The following is a 22701-nucleotide window of genomic DNA, read 5'->3' as shown; positions in this document are numbered from 1 at the left end:
CAAATCAATAAAAATACATATTTAAAATAATAAAAGAAAATGATGCTAAGCCAGTCCCATCAACAGGGGAGCGCGGTACAATGAGAAGAAAATGGACTTTTGTACTCAGTGTTACTAATGCACTATGTGACCTTGAGCAAACCATTGTCTCATGGTTTGGAAAAGCCCTCTTGGTGAAGTGCCTAACCCAAAAAAAGTACTCAATAAATGTTAAATAATAAAAAAATATATCAAATAGAAATGGACATGCCAGATACAAACAACACAAAATAAAAACTTATCTTGTTGTTTGTATTAGCTCTTATTTTTTGCCTATCAGGCTGGGTAAAGAGAAAACAACAATTAGGGTCTACAGTAGACTTGCAGTAAATCTTTGGCAAATAAATGAATCAATCTTTTGCTTTGGAGTCAGAGACAACCAACTCAGTCTTTTTTTTTTTTTTTAAGAGCCAATCAATGCTGAGGTTACCACAGTATTGGAACTAAGCTTTTATGAGGATCATCTTCTGTTATGTCAGACAAGTTTCACCCAACCCAGTGTTTCCTATGACTAGGGCCATTATCATTCACAAACACAGTTTAATCTACTCCGCATGAAAAAAGAAGAGGTAAGAAAGAGAAGGCAGAGGTGCTAAGTCTAAATATAATAAGATACCTAGAAGAGACCTAATTCAGCACCTGATCACTGATTCACTGCTTTATCCCTCATTCTTTCCTTTCTTTGGTCAAGAGACATTTATTCAGGATTTACTGTACAGCAGGCACTGATCTGGTCACTGCCCTTGAGGAACATAAAGTCCACTGGGAAGAAAGATATTTAATCAAATAATTCCAAAAAGAATTGTTGGGAAAGGCAGTCTCATGTCATGCAGTATTTCAAAGGCCCACTCAACCCCATAAGATGATCCTGGGGCCTGGAATACTTCCTTACCAAGAAATAAGGAGTTCATACAGGCTGTGCCAGGCTTATCACCTTGTTTGGGAATATCTTTCCCTGTTTCAGGTTCAAGGAGTGTTCCTGTTCCTTTGTTTTGCTTAAGCATGTATGTCAATGACCCTCGGGCATACCACTACCTCTGAGGTCCGGGTCCTTCTGCTGCAAGAGAGGGGGGTATAGGCAGGCCAAATGGCTGCAGGGGGGAGGAAGGGGAGTTAGCCACAAGGGACCACTGCACACCACTGAAGCTGATTTTGCTATATCTCTTCTCTATGTGAGTCAAGTACTATTCCATCCAGTGCTTGACCATGTTGTGTTTTCCTTGGCAATTCCAATACCAAGATGCAATGGGCAGAAGTGTTTAGAGTCCTCCCCTGGGATTGGTAACTAATACCCAGTATTCTGCTCCCATGGGTATGATAACCAGTGCATGGTGTTCTGCTGGACAAGAATGATATACATGGTAGACTGAGGCAAGTTCAAGGTAGGGTAATGGTAGCCTTCTGCTGCATTCTACTCTAGGTTATTTCTCTTTTTAGCTACCTCCAGCCACCTGAGTCCCCTATTAGGAAAAAGATTCTACCATCTACTTCCTAGAATCTCTGAGCAAGTTATTAAACCTCTGTGAACTTCCTTTCCTCTTCTATAAAATGGGATTAAGAACACTGGCTTCCCAGGGTTACCTTTAGGATGAGACAGAATATCATACACATAAAAAAGCACAATACCCGGCTTTCAGTGGGCTTCGATACCTGGTAGTTCCCAGCCGTTGGTTTTGTTCTTTTTGGCTGGGTGACACAGGGAGGAGAATACACATATTATTTTATTTCATTTTAAAATATGACAATTTCTATAAGCTACTCTATGAGCTGCCTTTCATTCATTTCAAATCAGGAATATACCATCCCTATAAGTAACCCCCTTCTCCCACAAACAAAGACAATCTGTCAATTAAAGGCAAATCTGCCCTTGCTGCACAAGCAATCTTTCAAGCCCAGCTGCACACCTAACTCCCAATATTATCCTGTTGGGCTCAGTGTCATGGTCCTGAAAAAAGCTATATTCACTGCACTCAGCAATCGACAATTCACATGATCAGAAGTGCCTCTGCTTCACACAATGTGAACCATGGCTAAAAATTGCTTTTTTAATTAAAATGAGACTTCACCTCTTACTGACAATCACAACTAGAACATAAAGTTGAATATCAGACCAGTTAACCAGTTTCCATCTTGCTCTAATGGTGGTTTTAAGCACACAGAGAGGGTGAGGGGAAATTATTAATTTAAACAAAATGTTTAATCTTGTAATTATAGGACATTGCAATCTTCATTATGGAATCCCCATGCGATGAAGGCACAAGTCATGTCAGCCAGAAGGCAGATACCATCTCTTTTTTCACTCTCCCCATTGAGCCTTCTGTGTCCTTTTAAGTTCTGTGGGGGTGAAAAAAGAAATATTTGGCAAAAAAAAAAAAAAAAAAAAAAAAGAGAGAGAGAGAGTAAAAGATTCAGAATTTCTGTTTCCCCAAGTTCATTATGCTGAGTGAGGTGTAAGGATCCCCAGTAGAAGCCAGAGAGACAATATTCAGTGACTTTACATTGGCAGGCTGAGCAGCCTGAGGGCTTCTGAAACTGCCCAACTCAGGTGTTCCTTAAACAATTCTTTTAATTTGCTGAAAAGTCCTGTCATCAGTGGTAAGAGATGCATTGAGAATTAGGGTGCTGCCCACCAGTGGCACCTCTGGTAAGAAGGAAATCTGTTCCTCTGCAGATATGCTTGTACCATTGCTAATTTGTGTTCTCTCTGCCAGCTCAGATCTCTATGTGCTAACTCAGGAGAGAAAGTCTCTGCCAACCAACTCTGACAAGTCTGATGGTAGAACTCCCACTGGAGAATCAGCAGAGACAGCAAAGGCAGGCAGGCAATTATTCCCTTTCATTAGGGAAAGTTCTTTTTAAGTCTTTTTTTTTTTAATTTTGAAAACAAAAAGTAGCCAGTCACAGCCACTGCTCACTGCTGTCAGTTATACAATTGGCAAAAACTGAAATTACTCCCTAAGCCAAGTGAAAAAGATATCCTGGAAGTAACCAGAAATGGCTGTGCCCCTTTAATTACCCACTGTAATGTAAAACCAGGCATGAAGAGGATGGCCACAGCAGATCTGGACAAAACAGCAGTGATATTTAATCATCAGTCCAGACCATCTGCAACTGTTTTGCAGAAGCACATAAAATTTATGGATTCCAAAGCTTCCTACAAGTTACCAGGTGCTGAGGGTCAGTTGCATTGTCCTCGGGTCCACCAGGGGCTGCCTGCTTCATTCTCTTCAGGCCAGGGTGCTCAACAAAAGGCACGATGCCCACATTTTCTGTGCCAAGGCTGGCACTTAGATAGTGTTGCTTCTTGATTAAGCCAGAACACAGATTAAATGTTTAGAACTGGGAGGTTCTGAAAACAACCCAGGCAGGAAAGCAATTATCCTAGGGAGAGCACAAGCGTCAGCTGCAGCCTCTGCAGCACAAAGGTGAATTCTATGCCGCCTTGAACAACTAAGCTGACCAGATTGCTCCCCTCCAATCTCTTCTCTGTTCCACAGATGCAGTGATCTTTTAAAACATAAACCAAATGTATCACTCCACAGCCTAAAACCCCTAATGGTTTCCCGCTATACTGAAAATGAAAAATTTAGGGTTTCCCCTCCTCCCCACAGGTGACCTTTCTGTCCTTAGCTCAACTGTCCCCTCCGCCCTCAATATACTCGAGTCACACCTGCCTCAAACACGACAAGCTTATTCTCACCTTAGGGCTTTTGTATTGGTTTTTCCCATAGCCTACATAGCTATCCCCTCAGCACTTCATATGGCTGGATCTTTCTTATTCAATTCTCGCTCAAATGTTACCTCCTGAGAGGCCTTCTAGAACATTCTGATGTTCCCCCAAACTTCTATTACATCAGCCCCCCCATCATATCCCTATTTTAATATCTTATTTTTGTTTATCTAGTATTTGTTTGCTTGTTTCAGTGTTCTTATTAATTTGTATGTGTTTTCTTTGTTTACTGTCTGTCTTGCCTCCCTGGATATAAGTTCCATAACACAAGGAACTGTGACTGTCCTGTGCACCACTCTATTCCCAGTGTCTAGTATAACATCTTGCATTTAGTAGGCATTTAATAAACATTTGTTGAATAATTAAAGAATGGAAGGTTCAGTATGGATCACTAATCCAAATAAAATTTATTAACTCTTGAAAATCTGGATGGACACACAGCCTGACTGTGAGCATATGTCATAAAGCCCTATAAACATTGGTTTGCTATTTGCCAACCCTCATAGAATGACTAGGAAATAATAGTAAAGGGAAACAAGACAAAAATGGAGACCTTGTAGACCCCCAAACCTGCAGAACTGAAAACTCTGCAAGGCTCTTGGGTAGGGTCTTGCCCAAACTGTCCTTTCACAGGAAGATCAGATGGGCCGGCAATGGTGATTACCCATGGGCTGAGACAAAAGATTGGGTCTTGAAGGTCCAGTTAAGGCAGGGCTACACCAAATGAGGCACACTATATGAGGTAGGTCCAGTTCTAGCCAGCAGAGTCCTTTTGGATGAGGCTGTGTAGTTGGGAACCAGAGAGTAGATACATACTAAGTCTAAAAGAAACTGGTGTGTCGGGGGGAGTGTGTGTGTGTGTGTGTGTGTGTGTGTGTATGTGTACACATGCTTACATGCTTTGGGAGTAAAGTGGGGAAGGAGAAATATGAAATGAGAGAGCCAACAGCCAAACACAAGACAAGAATTGGGCAGAGGCATGAGCAAGTCAGAAATAAGCACATAGGTTCTTAGGTGATTGCTATAACCTAGATTTCATGGGCTGGTGGGCGTGTGAATTTGTTTATAAGACTAGCTTAAAGATATAGGGTCAAGCAATCAGACAGGTAAATGCTCCCCTCCAGAAAAATAAGCAGCCATACAAAAAAAAGAGTCCCTCCATAGAAAACCAGGTTGAGCCCCTATTTGTGCTAGTTTCTCCTAAAAGACTCAATAGTGGGCAATAGTAATTGTGCAGATATTCTTCAGTCCCCAAAAGCTAGTAGTAGGCAAAAAGATGCTAGAAGAAATGCTAGATGAGAAATGACAACAAGTTACACTAGCATGATTTCTAGTATTTACAGGCTCCAGTATCTAATAAAAGAGCCCTAAAGTTTTTACAGTTCATCCAAAGATGACCAAGAATACTAATTCCTCATTTATTCAACAATCTTAGCTTTTCATGGCACCACTAAAAGAAAGCAAAAAATGCCTCAAAGGTTTAAATCCTATAAAACAAACAACACTAAAGAGTGACAGCTGGTGTCAAAAACAGGGGGAAAAAACACTATAAAAATTGGCACAAAAACACAAAATCTCTCTAACACTCCAAGTGTTTTAATGCGGGATTAAAAGCTTTCCATACATCAAAAGGTCATGGGAGAAGCTGAGCACAATTAACATGTGTTCATAATAATGATTCTGAGGCAACAGTGTCATCTATTGAGAAAGGCAAGAATGCCTTATGTTTTAGAAAGAACTCCACACAAGATGAAAAATTCAACTTTTGACTATGTAAAGGGGAAGGCAGCATGGCATGTTCATGAAAAAAAAAAAAAAAGAAAGAAAGAAACAACACTGCTCTGAATCCCCTTTCATTGCCAAGCAGCTGGGATTCCGAGGTAAGTCACATTCCTCTCTGTGCTCAGCATTCCCCATCTGTAAAAAGAGGCTGGGATAAATAATTTCTAGGTCCTTCTTGTTCTAGCACTCTTGGTCCACTTGTAAGTTTCAGTTATTTGGAAAATCTGTTTATGAAGAAAACCACATTTTCCAAAGGCACTGAGATAAAAGAGGAGTTAGCACAATTCAATACAACGTATATCACCCTTTTAAAAAAGAACCTCATTATGGGTTTCTTTCAGCTACAACCCCTCTGTCCAACAGTTATTCCTTGCCAGGGCCCCTACTCCATGTTTCAGCTTCTCTGTCAACAATTATGTAACCTGGAAATGCTTAAGTTTCTCTTATCATGAATACGAGAAGCTAATAGCTAGTCCTATGTTCAAAGAAGCTGGCAAAAGATAACATGACAAACTATAGCTACAATTCTTTTCTTTTTATCCAAAGCTGCAAAGAAAATAGCATTCCAACACCAACAGAGGATGGATGTCCTGTTAATGTTTAAGTCTATTGAAGATCCCAAAAGTAACCTTAAACTCAGTTCCTCTTAACTGGAGAGAGGGGAGTCAAGTAAAAAATGTAATCAATCCTCAATTTTTTGTATTAACAGAATAAGCACATGAATAATGCCAAACAAACTGTTCAATAATCAACCATATCTGCCTTTGGAATATAGTTAGCCATATGCAGAGAGAAGCATCATAATATTCTGTGCTTGATTTTAAATCCTTCTAGGTTCAGTCAATGACTTTGGACATTGATGGGTAGCTGAAGGGAAGTCTAAAAGAGCCAAAGTGGATAATCTGCTTACAGGCAACTGATAATCTAAAATGAGCTAAGAGATGAAAATGTATTGCAGTTGTTTCACTAGATCTTTCAATGAACTTGGGATGAAGATAATCTAGTTTCTATTTATCAACCCACAATGGAGCTGAGGACCTAAAGTTTAGGTCAACACTTTCAGATCAGTCACTCCTGGAATTCCATGAAAAGGAAAATGGTTTTGAACTATTCAGCTGAAATACTAGAATCAAATAGTTGACCTTGGAGAAGGTAAGAATTCCTGCTATACCTTTTCCTAAATCCAATCTTTCCATAGCTACACAAGACTCACACCAAAACCAACCACTTCCTTCAGGAAACTTAGGGGAGGAGGAGGAAGAAAAAGAAAGGAGTAATTTGTAAATGAGGTTCCTGATTCCAGAAAAGAGGAAAACTGAGATATTTAAGTGATATTAAAGAGACCTGTTCTCTCTAATCAATGTTTCTTTCTTTCTCTCTCTCTCTCTCTCTCTCTCTCTCTCTCTCTCTCTCTCTCTCTCTCTCTCTCTCTCTCTCTCTCTCTCTCTCTCTCTCTCTCTCTCTCTCTCTCTCTCTCTCTCTCTCTCTCTCTCTCTCTCTCTCCAATTTAAAAAAACATAAAAGACCCGGAGAAAGGGATTACTGCATTGATGACATAATTCTTAATATCAATGACTGCTAACTGTGGTGGAATAGGGTGTGCTTTAATCTATTAAAAACAGTTCTATACTATGGCATATGTGGGTGACAAACTGTTCTCATTTCCTTTTACAGAATTCTAAACCTTAACCTCCAAGGGAAGCAATGACCTTGGGAATACTAAGGCAGCTTTGTAGAATTCAAGAAAAACATTTTTTTTGTTACAGCATATGCACTGTGTGTAATTATCCTACCTAATAAAAGAGAAAAATGGTAATTGGCGTACGACGATACCCTTTTCATTGGCTACTCAGGGCTATATGCAAATTAACTGCCAACTAAGATTGGCAGTTAACTGCCAACAAGATGGCGGTTAATTTGCATATGTAAGCACAATGCAGGGAGGCGAAAGGGAAAGCAGGAAGAAGCCCCCTGCCTCTGACAGTGATCGGAAACCCAGGGGGGAGCTAAGAGCTGGGGGGCAGGGCAAAGGCGGCCCTGGGGCCGCCTTTGCCCTGCCCCCCAGCCATGATCGAAGAATCAGGTGCCTTTGCCGCCCTGGCCAGTGATAGCAGGAAGTAGGGGTGGAGCCAGTGATGGGAGCTAGGCACGGTCGAAGCTGGCAGTCCCAGGAGCTAGGGGTCCCTTGCCTGGGCCTAAAGCGGAGCCCACGATCGCGGGGCCGCTGCAGCTGCGGGTCCCCGCTGCCCGGGCCGGACGCCTAGGCCAGAGGCGTTAGGCCTGGGCAGGGGCGGAGCCTGCAACCACGGGGAGCTGGGGGTCCCCCGCCCAGGCCTGACACCTCTGCCAGAGGCCTCAGGCCTGGTCAAGGGGCTGATCCAGTGATTGGTGATCGGAGGGTGATGAGGGTCAACTCCTCTGGCCGAGGCATCAGGCCTGGGCGGGGGGCGGAGCCGGGGATTGGGGGGATATGATGGTCCCCTTGCCCAGGCCTGAAGCCTGGGTCAGAGGCGTCAGGCTTGGGCGGGGGGTGGAGCAAGCAATCAGAGGGAGATGGGGGTCCCCTGCCCAGGCATGATTCCTGGGCCAGAGGCCTCAGGCCTGGGCGGGGGCCAGAGCCAGTGATCAGGGGGAGATGGGGGTCCCCTGTCCAAGCCTGACACCTCTGGGGAGGCGTCAGGCCTGGGCAAGGGGCCGATCAGGCGATCGGAGGGTGATGGGCGTCTACGCCTGAGGGCTCCCAGTATGTGAGAGGGGCAGGCTGGGCTGAGGAACACCCCCCCCCCCACACACACACACACACACACACACACACCCAGTGCACGAATTTCGTGCACCGGGCCCCTAGTCTTATATAATAAAAGGCTAATATGCAAATTGTCCCCTCTACCGGGAGTCCAACTGGGAGTTCAACCAGGGAACGGGGCCAGCCAACCACCCGCAGCCCCTATCCCTGGCCAGGGTGGGCCGGCCGGACCCTACCTGTGCATGAATTCGTGCACTGGGCCTCTAGTATCAATAATAAAAATCAACAGCTAACATTTACAGGGCACTTACTATGTGTCAGGCACTATACTACTGAGCATTACCCATACTGTTTCACTTAATCCTGTATTTTAAAAAGATAGTAAGATAAACCCAGCTGGTATGGCTCGGTGGTTGAGCATTGACCTATGGACCAGGAGGCCATGGTTTGATTCCTGGTCAGGGCACATGCCCAGATTGCAGCTTGATCCCTAGTAGGGGGTGTGCAGGAGGTAGACAATCAATTATTCTCTCTTATCATCTCTCTCTCTCTCTCTCTCTCTCTCTCTCTCTCTCTCTCTCTCCTTTCCTCTCTGAAATTAATAAGACTATCTACACTAATAAAAGAGAAACATGGTAATTGGCGTACAACCGCTACCCTTTTCATTGGCTAATCAGTGAGATATGCAAATTAACTGTCAGCCAAGATGGCGGCCGGCAGCCAGGAAGCTTGAAACTAACATGAGGCTTGGTTACCTCAGTGACGGAGGAAACCAACATTCCCCACCTGCTGCTGCAGGCCTCTGAGCCTGCAGTTTGAAACATTTTAACAGACTTCAGCCAGCAGATTCGCAACATTGTATGCAAAGGCCAGAAACCTACTTTCAGGAGTGGAGGCCTAAGAGCTGGAGCAAAGCCTCAAGCTAAAGCTGGCCCAGAATTTAAAAAAAGGAAAAAAGGAGCGGTTGGGAGCTTCAGTCACCCCCAGCCTGAAAACAGCCCTCAGCCCCTCACACAGACTGGCCAGGCACCCCAGTGGGGACCCCCACCCTGAAGGGTGTGTGACCAGCTGCAAACAGCCATCATCCCCTCATCCAGGCTGGCCAGGCACCCCAGTGGGGACACCCACCCTGATCCAGGACACCCTTCAGGGCAAACGAGCTGGCTCCCACCCATGCACCAGGCCTCTATCCTATATAGTAAAAGGGTAATATGCCTCCCAGCACCGGGATCAGCGGAGCCGAGAGGCCTCCCGGCACCAGGATCAGCATGACAGGGGGCAGCGCCCAAACACCCTGATTGGCCCTGCTCTGTGTGTGATGGGGTAGAGCCATAACCTCCCCATCGGCCCTGCCCTGAGTGTGACAGTGGCGGCGCCCCAATCCCCTGACTGGCCCTGCTCTGTGGGTGATAGAGGGTGGCGCCACAACCCACTGATCCGCCCTGCTCTGTGTGTGACAGGGGACGGTGCCCCAACTCCCCTATCGGACCTACTCTGTGAGTGACAGGGGGGAGCTCCTCAACCCCCTGATGGGCCCTGCTCTGTGCATGACAGGGTACGGAGCCCCAATCCCCCTGATGGGCCCTGCTCTGTGCGTGACAGGGGGTCGCGCCGCAACCTCCCCATGGACCCTGCCTTGAGTGTGACAGGGGGTGGTGCCTCAACCCCCCAATCGGCCCTGCTCTGAGCCCGACCAGGGGCTGCACCTAGGGATTGGCCTGCCCTCTGCCACCCGGGAGCAGGCCTAAGCCAGCAGGGCGTTATCTCCCGAGGGGTCCCAGACTGCGAGAGGGCACAGGCCAGGCTGAGGGACCCCCCCTTCCCCCCGAGTGCACAAATTTTTGTGCACCGGGCCTCTAGTATATTATAAAAGATGGTGAGATGAGGTAACACTATTATATAATCTCCATTCTAAAGATGGAGACCTGAGGCTAAAATAGATTAACTGAACCAAGATCACATAACTTGCAGCCAACAGAGGAAGATTTCAAACACAGGCAGTTGGCCCAGAGTTTGTGTTCATACACTACACTAAACACTGAATGAAGATGCCTAATGGGCACGCTCAGAACGTCATGTGCTTTGAATTATTTTCTCCAACAATGCTGAAGAAATTATTTTCTTCAAGTTATTTTGAACTATCCATATTCTCCAATGTAGTCATTTTTATACATGAAAACTTCTCTATTGGGGTAAGCCTTATAAATCCAATCCCAAATTTAAACAATAACCACCTAGTGAGAGACTGAAAAAAGGTAAGGCTGTCTTCCTCAAGTTCACCTCCAAAATTAGGCATCTCAATAAGACCTTTCTCCAAGAAAGCTGAAATAGGTAGGACTGAAGAGTGTTCTATCAAAGAAGAGTGTTCTGTTGGTCTATGAAGAAGATAAACCCACATTCACTGTGCCAATATGAAATCCACAAAGGTAAAAAGTAAGACCAACTAGAAAGCTACTTATCTGACCAAATCCCACGAGTCTAAAGTAAGATGATGGCACTTCAAAGAGAAAGGGAGAGCAGACTACTGAAGAAACAGCTCCTCTGCAAAGCCTTCCCAACTTCCCAGCGGCAGAGCTGCTCCTGCCTCTGTGCCACCTCATCTTGTTCACACCTCTGTAAACAGCACCGACACTGGTCCTGGCTTATCAGTTTTCAAATCTGTGGGATGCTCCCACTAGTCTACAAGCCTCACAAGAGCAAGAACTGTGACTTAATCATTTTCAACTCCTAACAACTTTATTTCTGAGAGAGGAACTAGTCCTCTACTTATGGGCTTGCATGATCCACGAGGAAAAGAACCTTGCCTTTTAATCGTTGAGCCCTTTCATCTTTGAGAAATAGCTCCAAGGCTTCTTCACGTCCACTGAGCAGAGACAGCCTTGACTAAAATGCAAAATTGTGGGTAGGTGGTGGGGCAGGCGGAGAGATGCAGAGAATTATGTGATACCAGAACATCTGGCCAGAATGTTCAGTAAACAAATGAAACTCAAATCAGAGCCAGTGAACTAAGAGTTGTCTACATAAAGGTACTGAAAGACAGAAGACAAAAGAATGGATGAGTCAAGAAAATCTTTGGCCTTAAAGAGGGCATTGACAACCATCAAGAACAAAAGTGTTAGACATTCTACAAAATAACTGACTAGTCAAAAAATGTCAAGGTCATATAAGACAAAGAAAATGACAATTAAATGCAATCGAGATCCTGGATAGGATCCCAGAACAGAAAAAGGACATTAGTGGAAAAACTGGTGACATTTGAGTTAAGTCTGTAGTTTAGTGCGTTACTGGTATATAAATGTTAATTTCCTGGTTTTGATCATTGTACTATGGTTATAAAATATGTTAACTTTATGGGATGCTGAGTGAGGAGTATATAGAAACCGTTTACTATAAGTTTAAAATTAGTTCAAAATGAATTTTTATTAATGTAGGTTTTATAGCAAGACATAATAAGGAAGAGGAGAACAATTCAGAAACTGAAGTAAAAGATTTGAATCAAACTTTCTTGATGTCTACCATGAAAGCAAAGATACAAGTCAGCAAGCAAATAAGCTTTCCAAAAGGGGCAAATAACCAGAGCATATTTGAAGGCATGTACTAGTTATTTACTCAATCAATTATAAACACCCATTATTAGGCATCAATTATGGGGAAGACACTGCTAGGTGCTGGTCCCTGCCTCTAAGTTCACTGTCCAGTGTACAAGGAAACTATACATATGTGTTTTGTGAGTATAAAAGAATACACTAGGGAAAAGAGAGAGGATAAAAAGATTAAAGGGAGGAAATGAACCTAAGGAGAAAATCACTCAGAAGATGAAACAGAAAACACCCTGAAGTGGGAATAGCTTTTTTATCTGTTATTGATAGTCTCACAACTAACAGAAAGTAACTTCAAAAAGCACTAAACTGTCATGCAAAAAGCCTATTTCACGATGCTATAAAATAGTATCAGCTTTATACTAGTAAGTAAAATAAGGCGACCACTGAATGAAAAATATATCTGAGCACAAAGCGTTCAGCCCTCCAATGTTTCTTAAACTCACACCATAAAAAAAAAAAGAGAGAGAAAAGTTCAATTACAAACTACACTACGTTAACAGAAAGAGGCAGATAATAACAAATACAAATGCTAAACAAAGAAGAAAAAATGCTTATTAAAGCAAATTTGAACTAACTTTATATACCTATTAGATTAATGGGGAAAATTAAATTATGACAACCAGTAATATCAAGTGCACTAAAACCAGAACACACACTGCTCTTAGCACTGTAAACTGATAAAGGGTTATTCCATATGAGCACTATGTATTGCTTAACATAATTACATCTAAAGTGACCCCATCATCTCCTGCCACTCCCCTCATTTACTCAATGCTCTGAACATTTCACTCCCATGCTTTTGCTCTCACTAATCCACATCAAGAATGATTCTCCTCAACCTCCTTCATTACCCCACAGAATTCCTATTCATTCAAAACTGAGATTCCAATGTCATCTCCCTTTTCTTCAATGACCAAACCAAATCCATTCCCACCAACACATCCCTTCTCCAGGCATATCCAATCATTCCTTCTATTGTGCTTTATGATAAGTTAGATGTTAAAATGTCTGTCTTGCTTCTTAAATTATGAATTCTTTAAGGTCTAGACAATGTATTAATAATTTTAGTACATGCAATACACACAGTAATTAGTAAGGACAGATGGGAGGGGAAAATGCCACATGACTAAAGAAATTCACTACAATATTATCTCCAAGGCTAAAAAACTGAAAACCACCTAAATACTCAATTTAGGGGAAAATGGTCAGTCCATCACCAAAAATATACAAACATTAATAATAACATAAAGACTATGTAGAGTCCTGGCCAGTGTGGTTCAGTTGGTTGGGCATAGTTCTGTGCACCAAAAGGTTGCCCACTCCATTCCCAGTCAGGGTACATGCCCAGATTGCAGGCTTGATCCCTGGTAGGGAATGTGCAGGAGGCAGCCAATCGATGTTTAACTCTCACATCGATGCTTCTCTCTCTCTCTCTCTCTCTCTCTCTCTCTCTCTCTCTCTCTCTCTCTCTCCCTCCCTCCCTCCCTCCCTCCCTCCCTCCCCCTCTCTCTAAAAGTCAATTAAAATATTTTTTAACAAAGACCATATGTAGAAACACAGGAAATATTTCTGACAATGTTAAATTGAAAATATAACACGGGAGCATTTGAGATCTTGTTCCCCAGCATATGTCATCAGTTGGCTCAAATAAAATTATAAAAATAAAATAAAACACAAAATAGTGTATACACAATAGTTATAGCCATGCAAAATACCTAAGGACTGTGGGAATATAAAAATATTTATAAGATTAGGGTAGTAGTTTTCCTTTTCTCAAATACTTTATTTTAATACTGGTCTTGTTGGTGTATTGTTATTAAGAATTTTTATTACAAAAAAAAGGAGAAATAATAAGGGGAAAGGAGCATGATTATAGATTCCTATAAGCACCTGCAATCCAAGGAAATGCTATGATATCACTGGTAGGTCACAAGAGTAGTGGGTATCTACAATATTGTCAAAACAAAAGGTCTCTGACCCCAATCTGCCTCAAACAGAGTATTTTTTTTAATATATTTTATTGATTTTTTACAGAGAGGAAGGGAGAGAGATAGAGAGTTAGAAACATCGATGAGAGAAACATCGGTCAGCTGCCTCCTGCACAGCCCCACCGGGGATGTGCCCGCAACCCAGGTACATGCCCTTGACCGGAATCGAACCTGGGACCCTTCAGTCCGCAGACCGACGCTCTATCCACTGAGCCAAACCGGTTTCGGCTCAAACAGAGTATTTCTCATGTCACAAAGGAAGTCATTCCCACTGAGCCAACCTGTACTAAATGCGAAGTCCTTATTGCAAAACTTTGGATGTAAGAACTTTTTCCAGACATCTGTGAAATTAGTATTAATGAGAAAACCCTGGAGTTTATATATGCAGCAGCAACTTCTCTGCCAAGGAACTGCTGGGCACACTTCTTGATGAGACGTCTAAGCCTGAAGGCATCAAAAAAGTCCATTTCCATATTGGGAACATAGCTGGTTTCCTCTTTAAGACATTTTCCAACACCTCCTGTCCACATTATAATTCTCCTGTCTTCTCAAATGAATAGTTAACATATGTCAAGGATATAAGGCATATACAGAGAGTCCCTTACTGCCTAACTCTATTACTAGAAGAACCAATCTCCGCAGAAAATTGGAATCTTCCCACCAAGTTGCCTGACAAATGAAATTTAGTGAGCACACAAAAAATGTTAAATACTTTTAATAAACATTTCTTGACATTACATATTTTCTTTGCTTACCCGTGCCTCTAAATTTTAGGAAAGAGCCAGAAGTTATATAGCTGACTCCCCTCATTTTATAGGTGATTTTATGAGATTTTAAAAAATTAATGCACAGAGATGGGAAGTGACTTGTCCTGAATCATTCAGATAAGTAATGATAAAGGTAGGATTAAAACTTAAATCTTCCAGATTTTCGGCCGTTTCATTCTACTACATCAAGCTTTTTTATACCTTGAAATCTCTAAAGCTCTTGGTCTAAATAATTAGTATCACAGAATTTTAAAGCTAGAAGGGACCTCAGAGAGACTTACTTAATCCCCTCATTAGGCATATGAGGAAACTGAGGCCCAGGAAGATTAAGTGATTGCTCTCAGTATCTTGGCTGGCAGGGAAAAAGTATAATTTAAGCTCAAAAAAACTGCAAATTAATGGCCATGAAAAGGGAGGAGAATGTCTCAGCTGGAGAAAAAATGTTTTAATGTAGATCGTTCTAGACCAGGGGATCTCAAATGTGGTCCCTGGATCAATAGGTTCACATCACCTGGGATCTTGTTAGAAATGCAAATTTTAAGGTCCCATGGGAGATTTACTGAATCAAACTCTGGCAGTGTGGATATTCAAATCAGACATCTTATTCCCACATGTCCCTGAGAAATGAACTTTAGTGGTAAAGTTGATAACTATAATCAGTGACACTTAAAATTTACGCATTCTTCTATAGGTGTGCCATACTTCAGTTTTTTTTTAAGTTTTTAAAAAGCTAAAAAGAAAATGGAAAACTAGATTTGGGTGTTCAGTAGGTTTTCATTCTACCTCTACTCCTTACTGGCTCTTAACCTTGCTCAGGTAGGTTGGCCTCTCTAGCTTGAGTTTCCTTTTCTATTAAAACAAAAGGTATGCCAAGAGGCATGTTGAGAATTAAATGTAAGAATTTATCTGAAAGCACTTTAGCTCAGCATCTGGCACAGAATAGACAAGTAGTACAGCACAGTGTTTAGCAACTTCAGCAATAAGATAGGTAACTTTTTGTACCTCGTCTATGCAACAGGGATTAAAAAGAGCACCTTCCTCATAGGGTTGTTATAAGAATTTAGAGAGATGATATAGGTAAATAGGCATCTTTCATATCTATAGAGTGCTACTGTTTTCAAAGAGTTTCTGTATCCATTAACTTGTAGATGATCTTCATGACTTCTACAAAAGGATGGTGCGTTTGAATGGTTACAGATTAGATTCCAGACAGTACTATCCTTTAGCAACAGGAGTGAACACTGATCTTTCAGAAAGGAAAATGCATGAATAGTGTAGGTGGGGAATGAACAGAGACAGAAATAAAGAGATCAGGATTCTGCTTTCAACTCAGCCACTATCTTGGCCCATAACCTCAGGGAAGTCCCTTTACCAAAATGTGTTCACTTTTCATCTGCAAACAAGTCGCTTGAATGAGATTATCTATAACATCTCTCAAAATGAAATTCAAACTCCTTATCATGGCCCACAGAAAGGCCTACATTTTCCAACACCTCCTATCATCTGCCTACAACTCCAGCCTCATCACCTGCCATTCTCCTGCTCACTCACCATCGAAGCTCTTTTTGATCCTCTAACCAGCTGCACCAGCTTCTACCTCATAGCCTGTGTAGTTGCTGTTCCCTCTGTCATGATCATTCTGACCTTTCCACAAGATTGGCTCCTTCTCAGCCTTCAGTTCTTTAATGTCCATTTCGCAGAGAGTCCTTCCCGGACTCTATATATCCCTAATAAGCAAATAGACTGAATAGCGGAACAACCAAACCACCAAACAACCAACTATGACGTGCACTGACCACCAGGGTGCGTGCACGGAACATGGCGGGCGTCAGCTGCGGAGGGATGGTGGAGCAGGTGAGCAGGGGTGCCAGACCAAGGCAGGGCGCTGGTCGCTGTCATTGGGACCCGTTCGCTCTGTGCTGTCAGCAGGTCGAGCGGTAGCTGCTGGCCCTTTCCGCCCCTGAGGACTTCTCCACCTCCCCTTGCTCCTGAGGGGTGATCAGGGCAGCAGCTGCTGCTGGCACCCGCTGCTGGCACTGGCCCCAATGGCTCTGTGCCGTCAGTGGGTGTGAGCAGAGCCAGCGCTGTCAGGCAGCGGGAGCGGGGCTGCTGGCAGACAGGGGACGGGGACCGCAGCAGAGGGGCTGGGCAGGGGCACAGAGGATGGGCCGAGACCTGCCCTGTGCCTACCCACAACCTCGCGGCCCACAGTTCCTTTCAAGGTGCACTAATTTGTGCACTGGACCCCTAGTCTAAAATAATAGGTCCTTCTCCTGCTTCCAGAGGTTACTTTCTTTAGCAGTACTGTCCAATAAAAATATTCTGAAAGCCACTAAAAGCCAAATATATAACTTTAAATTTTCTAATAGCCACATTAAGTTTTTAAGGTGACATTAATTTTAATAACATATTTTCTTTAAGCCAATATATACTAAGTATTATCATTCCAACATGTAATCAATATAAAAATTATTAATGTATATTTCATTCATTTTTTTCATACTAAATATTGGAAATACAGTGTGTATTTTACACATATATTATATCCCAATTTCAACTATCCACATTTCAAGTGTTGACAGTCACATGTGCCCAGTGGCTACCATACTAAAGAGCACAGTTCTTTAGTATTACCTGCATACTCTTCAAAGCACTTATCACAATCTGAATTCTTATTTACTCACTTATTTTGTTACTTGCCCACCAGACTATAAGCTCCACAAAAGCAAGAACCTTGTCTGTTTGGTTCAATATTATTTGTTGAGCAAATGAATGAACCTCTTCTAGCTTTAATATTCCATGAGTCAATGTCTAGCCCAGGGGTGGGCAAACTTTTTGACTCGAGGGCCACAATGGGTTCTTAAACTGGACCGGAGGGCCGGAACAAAAGCATGGATGGAGTGTTTGTGTGAACTAATATAAATTCAAAGTAAACATCATTACATAAAAGGGTACGGTCTTTTTTTTTCTTCTTAGTTTTATTCATTTCAAACGGGCCGGATCCGGCCCGCGGGCCGTAGTTTGCCCACGGCTGGTCTAGCCATTCCACCACCCAAACAGAAATACTCATTCAACAGCACTCCTATTTCCTTCCTTCTTTCAATTACTATCTTAAAAAGAGAAACCTTTTGGCTTTATCTCTCCCCATTTTATAAGTCCTGTCTAGTTTCTAAGGTCAGTACTTTGTATAGTGGCTGAGGTGGTGGCACGAATATAATTGCTAACATTTATTGAATGTTTACCATTTGACAAGCATCGGTCTAAGCTTCCCAAGAGACCTATGTGATAGATATCAACATTGCCTCCACCCCCCATTTACAGATGAGGAAACCAAGGCATAAACAGGTTAAGCATTTTGTTCAAGGTTACATCTTGAACAAAATGCCTGGAATCTGTTGTGAACCAAACAGATTCCAGGCAACATGGGGCTCCAGACTCATGACTCTCAATTACCTATTCTTTATACTGCAGAGCTGGTCCAGTACAAATATGAGGCTAGCTGTATGTGTTATTTTAGTAGCCAAATTAAAAGGTGAGTAGCTACATTAAAAAGTAAACCAAGCCAAGCTGGTGTGGCTCAGTGATTGAGCCTCAACCTGTGAACTAGGAGGTCTCAGTTTGGTTCTGGTAGGGGCTGCGGGCTCCGTCCCCAGTGTGCGGCATGCAGGGGAGGCGGAGGGAGGGCTCAGTCAATGGTCTCTCTCATCATTGATGTTTCTATCTCTCTATACCTCTCCCTCTCTGAAGTCAATAAAAATATATTAAAAAAAAAAAAAAGGTAGACAGATCCCAGCTGGTGTGACTCAGTGGTTGAGCATCAACCCATGAACCAGGAGGTCAGGGTTTGATTCCCAGGCAGGGCACATGTCTGGGTTGTGGGCTCAATCCCCAGTAGGGGGTGTGCAGGAGGCAGCTGATCCCATGATTCTCTCTTATCATTGGATTTCTCTCTCTCCCTCTCCCTTCCTCTCTCTGAAATCAATAAATTTTTTAAAGTATACAGAAACAGGTAAAATTTATTTTAAATATTTTGTGTTTCATCCATTATCCATAATGATCTCTTAATCAGCATGATCTATAATCAACGTCATTAATAAGATTAATATGATCTTGTAGTCAATACAAAAACTTTACTCCTTTCATACTGAATCTCCAAAACCCGGTGTGATTTTTACATTCACAGTACTTCTCAATTCAGGCTAGTCCCATTTCAAGGACTCAATAGCCATATGTGGCTACAATATTGAACAGAGCAGCTCTACTACTGCCTCTCACTAGGAACCTCATTAGAAAGCCAAACGATGGAGGAAAATGTTGAGCTGAGAGCCAGGAGACCTCAGTTCTAACCCCAGCTCTTACTGGTTGAGTGACTTTGGGTAAGTCCTTTCCGCCCTCTGGGCCGCCGGTTCCCCACAAATACGCTGAGCCAGGGGGACAGGAAGACTCTAGGGGTCCATCCCATGCTAGAATTCCCAACATTTCCCAACATCTGCAGTTAATATGGGTACAGCTTTCCACCCCTTCAAATCAACTTTCACACCCATTAGTTGACATAGTGCCCAAGCAACGCTACAACATAGTCATGACTCTCTCCATTTTATACATACAAAGCCTGAGGCTCAAAAAGGATGAAATAACTTGTCCGAAAGCCACGTCGCAGGTCAGGGGAGAAGCTGGGGCTCAAATGCAAGGACCAGCGCTCTCCCACCACCACAAACTCAGTGACTGGGGAAGAAGAGAGCGGAAGGGGGTGGTTGTGAAGAGAGTTATAGGGGACCGGGCCCAAGGGTAGGGTGAGGAGGAGCTCAGACGAGTTGAAAGGGGGCTCGAGCCTTGAATAGGAATAAATGGAAAGAGCACAGGAGGGTCTCGAGAGGGAGCGAAGTGAAATGAGAGGCTCGGACCCCGGTGGCATGAGAAGTGAGGAGCCCCGGGCCCGGGACTTGGGGTGAGGAAAGGTGAGATGAAGGGACGCTGGTCCTGCGACCTGCCACCCACGTTCGGATCAGGGTACGGCGCCCCAGCTCCCCCGCCCCTCCTACCTGGTAGCTGAGGAGTTCGCCCACGTCCATGCTTCCAGGCGCAGCTAACACCGCTAACTCTGGTTCCTTGCCTCCACTCGCAACGCAGCCGCGGACCACTTCAGCGGCGCTGCAGCCACACTGCCGAAAAGCGGCGTGAGCGGGGACGCAGAGCCAATGAGGTGAAGGGTGCGCGACGCACGAGCCAGCCACACTGCGGTGAAAGGCGGCGCTGCCGTAAAGCGCGCTGCGTTTGTGACAGCTCTGCTTCCGCCCGGAGCCTGACGGGGGCGGAGAAAGGGGCGGAGACTCGGAGGAGGGCGGTGCCATGACAGACAAGACCTTAGGAAACCAGATTCATGGCGCACTTCCTAAGGGCAGGGCTGGATAGAGGGGTTTCCCAGGAACAGATCTCTCACGTTCCTTCCAGTGACCTAGGCCATTTTATCCTCATTTCACAGATAAGGAAGCTAAGATACAGAACTGCACTGTCCAGTTCTATACCCACCAACCACACGTGGCTAATGGGAACTTGAGGGTTTGGCTCAGTGGATAGAGGTCAGCCTGGGGGCTGACGGGTCCCGGGTTTGATTCCTGGTCAAGGGCACATTCCTGGGTTGCAGGCTCAATCCCCAGTATGGGACATGAAGGAGGCAGCCTATCAATGGTTTTCTCACATCATTGATGTTTCTATCTCTTCCTCTCTCAAATCAATAAAAATATATTTAGAAAAAAATTTTTTTTAAAAAGAGAACTTGAAATATGGCTAGATTGAATTGAAATGTGCCATAAGGTAAATAAAACGCACACTGGATTTTTAAGTCTTCTACTGATTACATATTGAAGTGATATTTTGAGTCATAAAATTATAAACTTAATTTCACACGTTTCTTTATCCTTTTAAATGTGTTTGGTAGAAGATATAAATTACATAGGTGGCTCTCTTTGTGGCTTGCTCCCATTGTGTTTTTGTTGAATAGTGCTGGCTCAGAAAGTATATTGCCCAAGGCCATACAACTATTACTGGCTTAAAAACTGTTGGTGATCAGATTTCCCTCTTTGGGCTTCTGTTTATTCATTTATGCAAGACCTGGTGGAAACTGGATGATCTTGTTTAAACCCAAGAAACATAGAAAGGTTTTCTGTAGAAGAAAGTTGCCCATCATTGAGAAAGAATAACTCAAAGAGAGCATCTGAGCTCCTCTGACTTGAATTAGTCTCTATCTTCAAAGGGTGTTAAGCCTATCCCTTACTCCCCTTAGCCATTAGCCATCTGTCCTTCACGTTTATATCTGTCTTAGTCTTTCAGGCTGTTGGGGGCGGGGGTGGAGGGAGAGTGCAGGAATCATACACTGGGTGGCTTATAAACAACAAATCTACTTCTCAGTTCTGGAGGATAGGAAGTTCAAAATCAAGGCGCTGGCAGATGCTTTGTAGTTCCTAAATGTGCCTTGGAACTGTGTCCTCCCATGGCAGAAGGAGGTGAGGGAGCTTTCTCCTGCCTCTTATAAAAGCACAAATCCCATTCATAAGGGCTCCACCTTATGACCTAGTCACCTCCTCAAAGCCCCGCTTCCTAATACCATCACCTTGAAAACTAGAAATTCAACTTATGAATTATGGGAGGACACAAATATTCAGACCATAGCAATATTTATAACCATCCTCCCCAGCCCATCTTCACTGTCTCCAATTACACAAAAATTATTTCTATTCCTCAAAGTGCCAAATCCTCTCCTTTTCTGTCAGTCCTCTAGCCCCACTCCTCATCCAATTCTTTCTCATTCTTCAGGTCTCAAATGTCACTTTCTTAGAGTAGCTCAACTCACCTTCAGTCTGTGAAAGCAACCCCTCCTCATTATTTTCTTTCTTAGCACCTCCTCTACTGCACATGTCTGCTTTTGTAATTTGTACTTAATGGTTGATTATTTGTTTATTGACAGCCTTATTTACTGGACTCAGAGTCCATGAGAGCAGGAGTTATTTATGTCATGTTCACCGTTAAACCCTATTACAAAAAGCCTCGTACGGTGCCTGACAGAGTAGGGAGTTTTCTCAATGAGCCTTGTGGGTCATGATAAGGAAACTGAATGTCATGCTAAGAACATTGGGACGATACTAAAACATTTTAAACAGAGGAGTTTTGTGATTAGGTTAAGAATCACCTACGCACTCTGCTTTGAACGGAGTTATTTCAGTGCCTTTTCTCCTCCTACTTAGCTATAAGTATGAACTTTATTCTGACGCCCTGAACAAGGCAGAGAAACGGTGGGAGTGTGCCCTTTAGAATTGTGTACCCTTTAGAACTATGTCCTAGTTCTTGCTGTGGTGGAGCCAGCTTGCAAGACAGGCTTGCAAGAGCCTATAGTTAAATTTTCAGGAAACTTACAAATAGATTTACATCAGTGTAGTTCAGCCGTGGGCAAACTACGGCCCGCGGGCCGGATACGGCCCGTTTGAAATGAATAATACTAAAAAAAAAAAAAAAAAAAAGACCGTACCCTTTTATATAATGATGTTTGCTTTGAATTTATATTAGTTCACACAAACACTCCATCCAGGCTTTTGTTCCGGCCCTCCGGTCCAGTTTAAGAACCCACTGTGGCCCTCGAGTCAAAAAGTTTGCCCACCCCTGGTGTAGTTGCTTGAAATCAGCCATAGTGGAAATACTTACAGAAATTAACAAATGCTACAAATCAGGTTTATTTTTCCCCCCCAGTGGTTCTAGTCAAAGTTCCAACACATCTACCTGAGTGCCCTTGGGCAAGTTACTTTCTCTCTAAATTGCAGTTTCTTCATCTGTAAGGTATTCAACATTATTTACCAATTGCTTACTCAATGCCAGACACAATTCTAGGCTCTGAGGATTTATTTTTTGAAATATATTTTTATTGATTTCAGATCGGGAAAGGGAGAGATAGAAACATCAGTGATGAGAAAGAATCATTCATTGATCAGCTGCCTCCTGCACACCCTCACTGGAGATTGAGCCTCCAACCTGGGCTTGTGCCCCAACCCCAATGGGG

General features: G+C 43.2%; 1 protein-coding gene across 1 annotated transcript in view; it reads right to left on the bottom strand.

Annotated features, from left to right (window-relative positions):
- CTNNBL1 (catenin beta like 1) overlaps window positions 1–19841 on the bottom strand; it is a 174890-nt gene extending 155049 nt beyond the window's left edge. Inside the window, exon 1 of the mRNA XM_059706115.1 lies at window positions 19697–19841. Coding sequence (XP_059562098.1) covers window positions 19697–19726 — 30 coding nt within the window. The 5' untranslated portion in view covers window positions 19727–19841. The remainder of the gene's footprint in view (window positions 1–19696) is intronic.
- Window positions 19842–22701: the final 2860 nt, after the last annotated feature.

Source organism: Myotis daubentonii, chromosome 8 (assembly GCF_963259705.1).
Source record: "Myotis daubentonii chromosome 8, mMyoDau2.1, whole genome shotgun sequence".
Classification (NCBI taxonomy): Eukaryota; Metazoa; Chordata; class Mammalia; order Chiroptera; family Vespertilionidae; genus Myotis; species Myotis daubentonii.
This window is presented reverse-complemented; position numbering and strand designations above follow the sequence as displayed.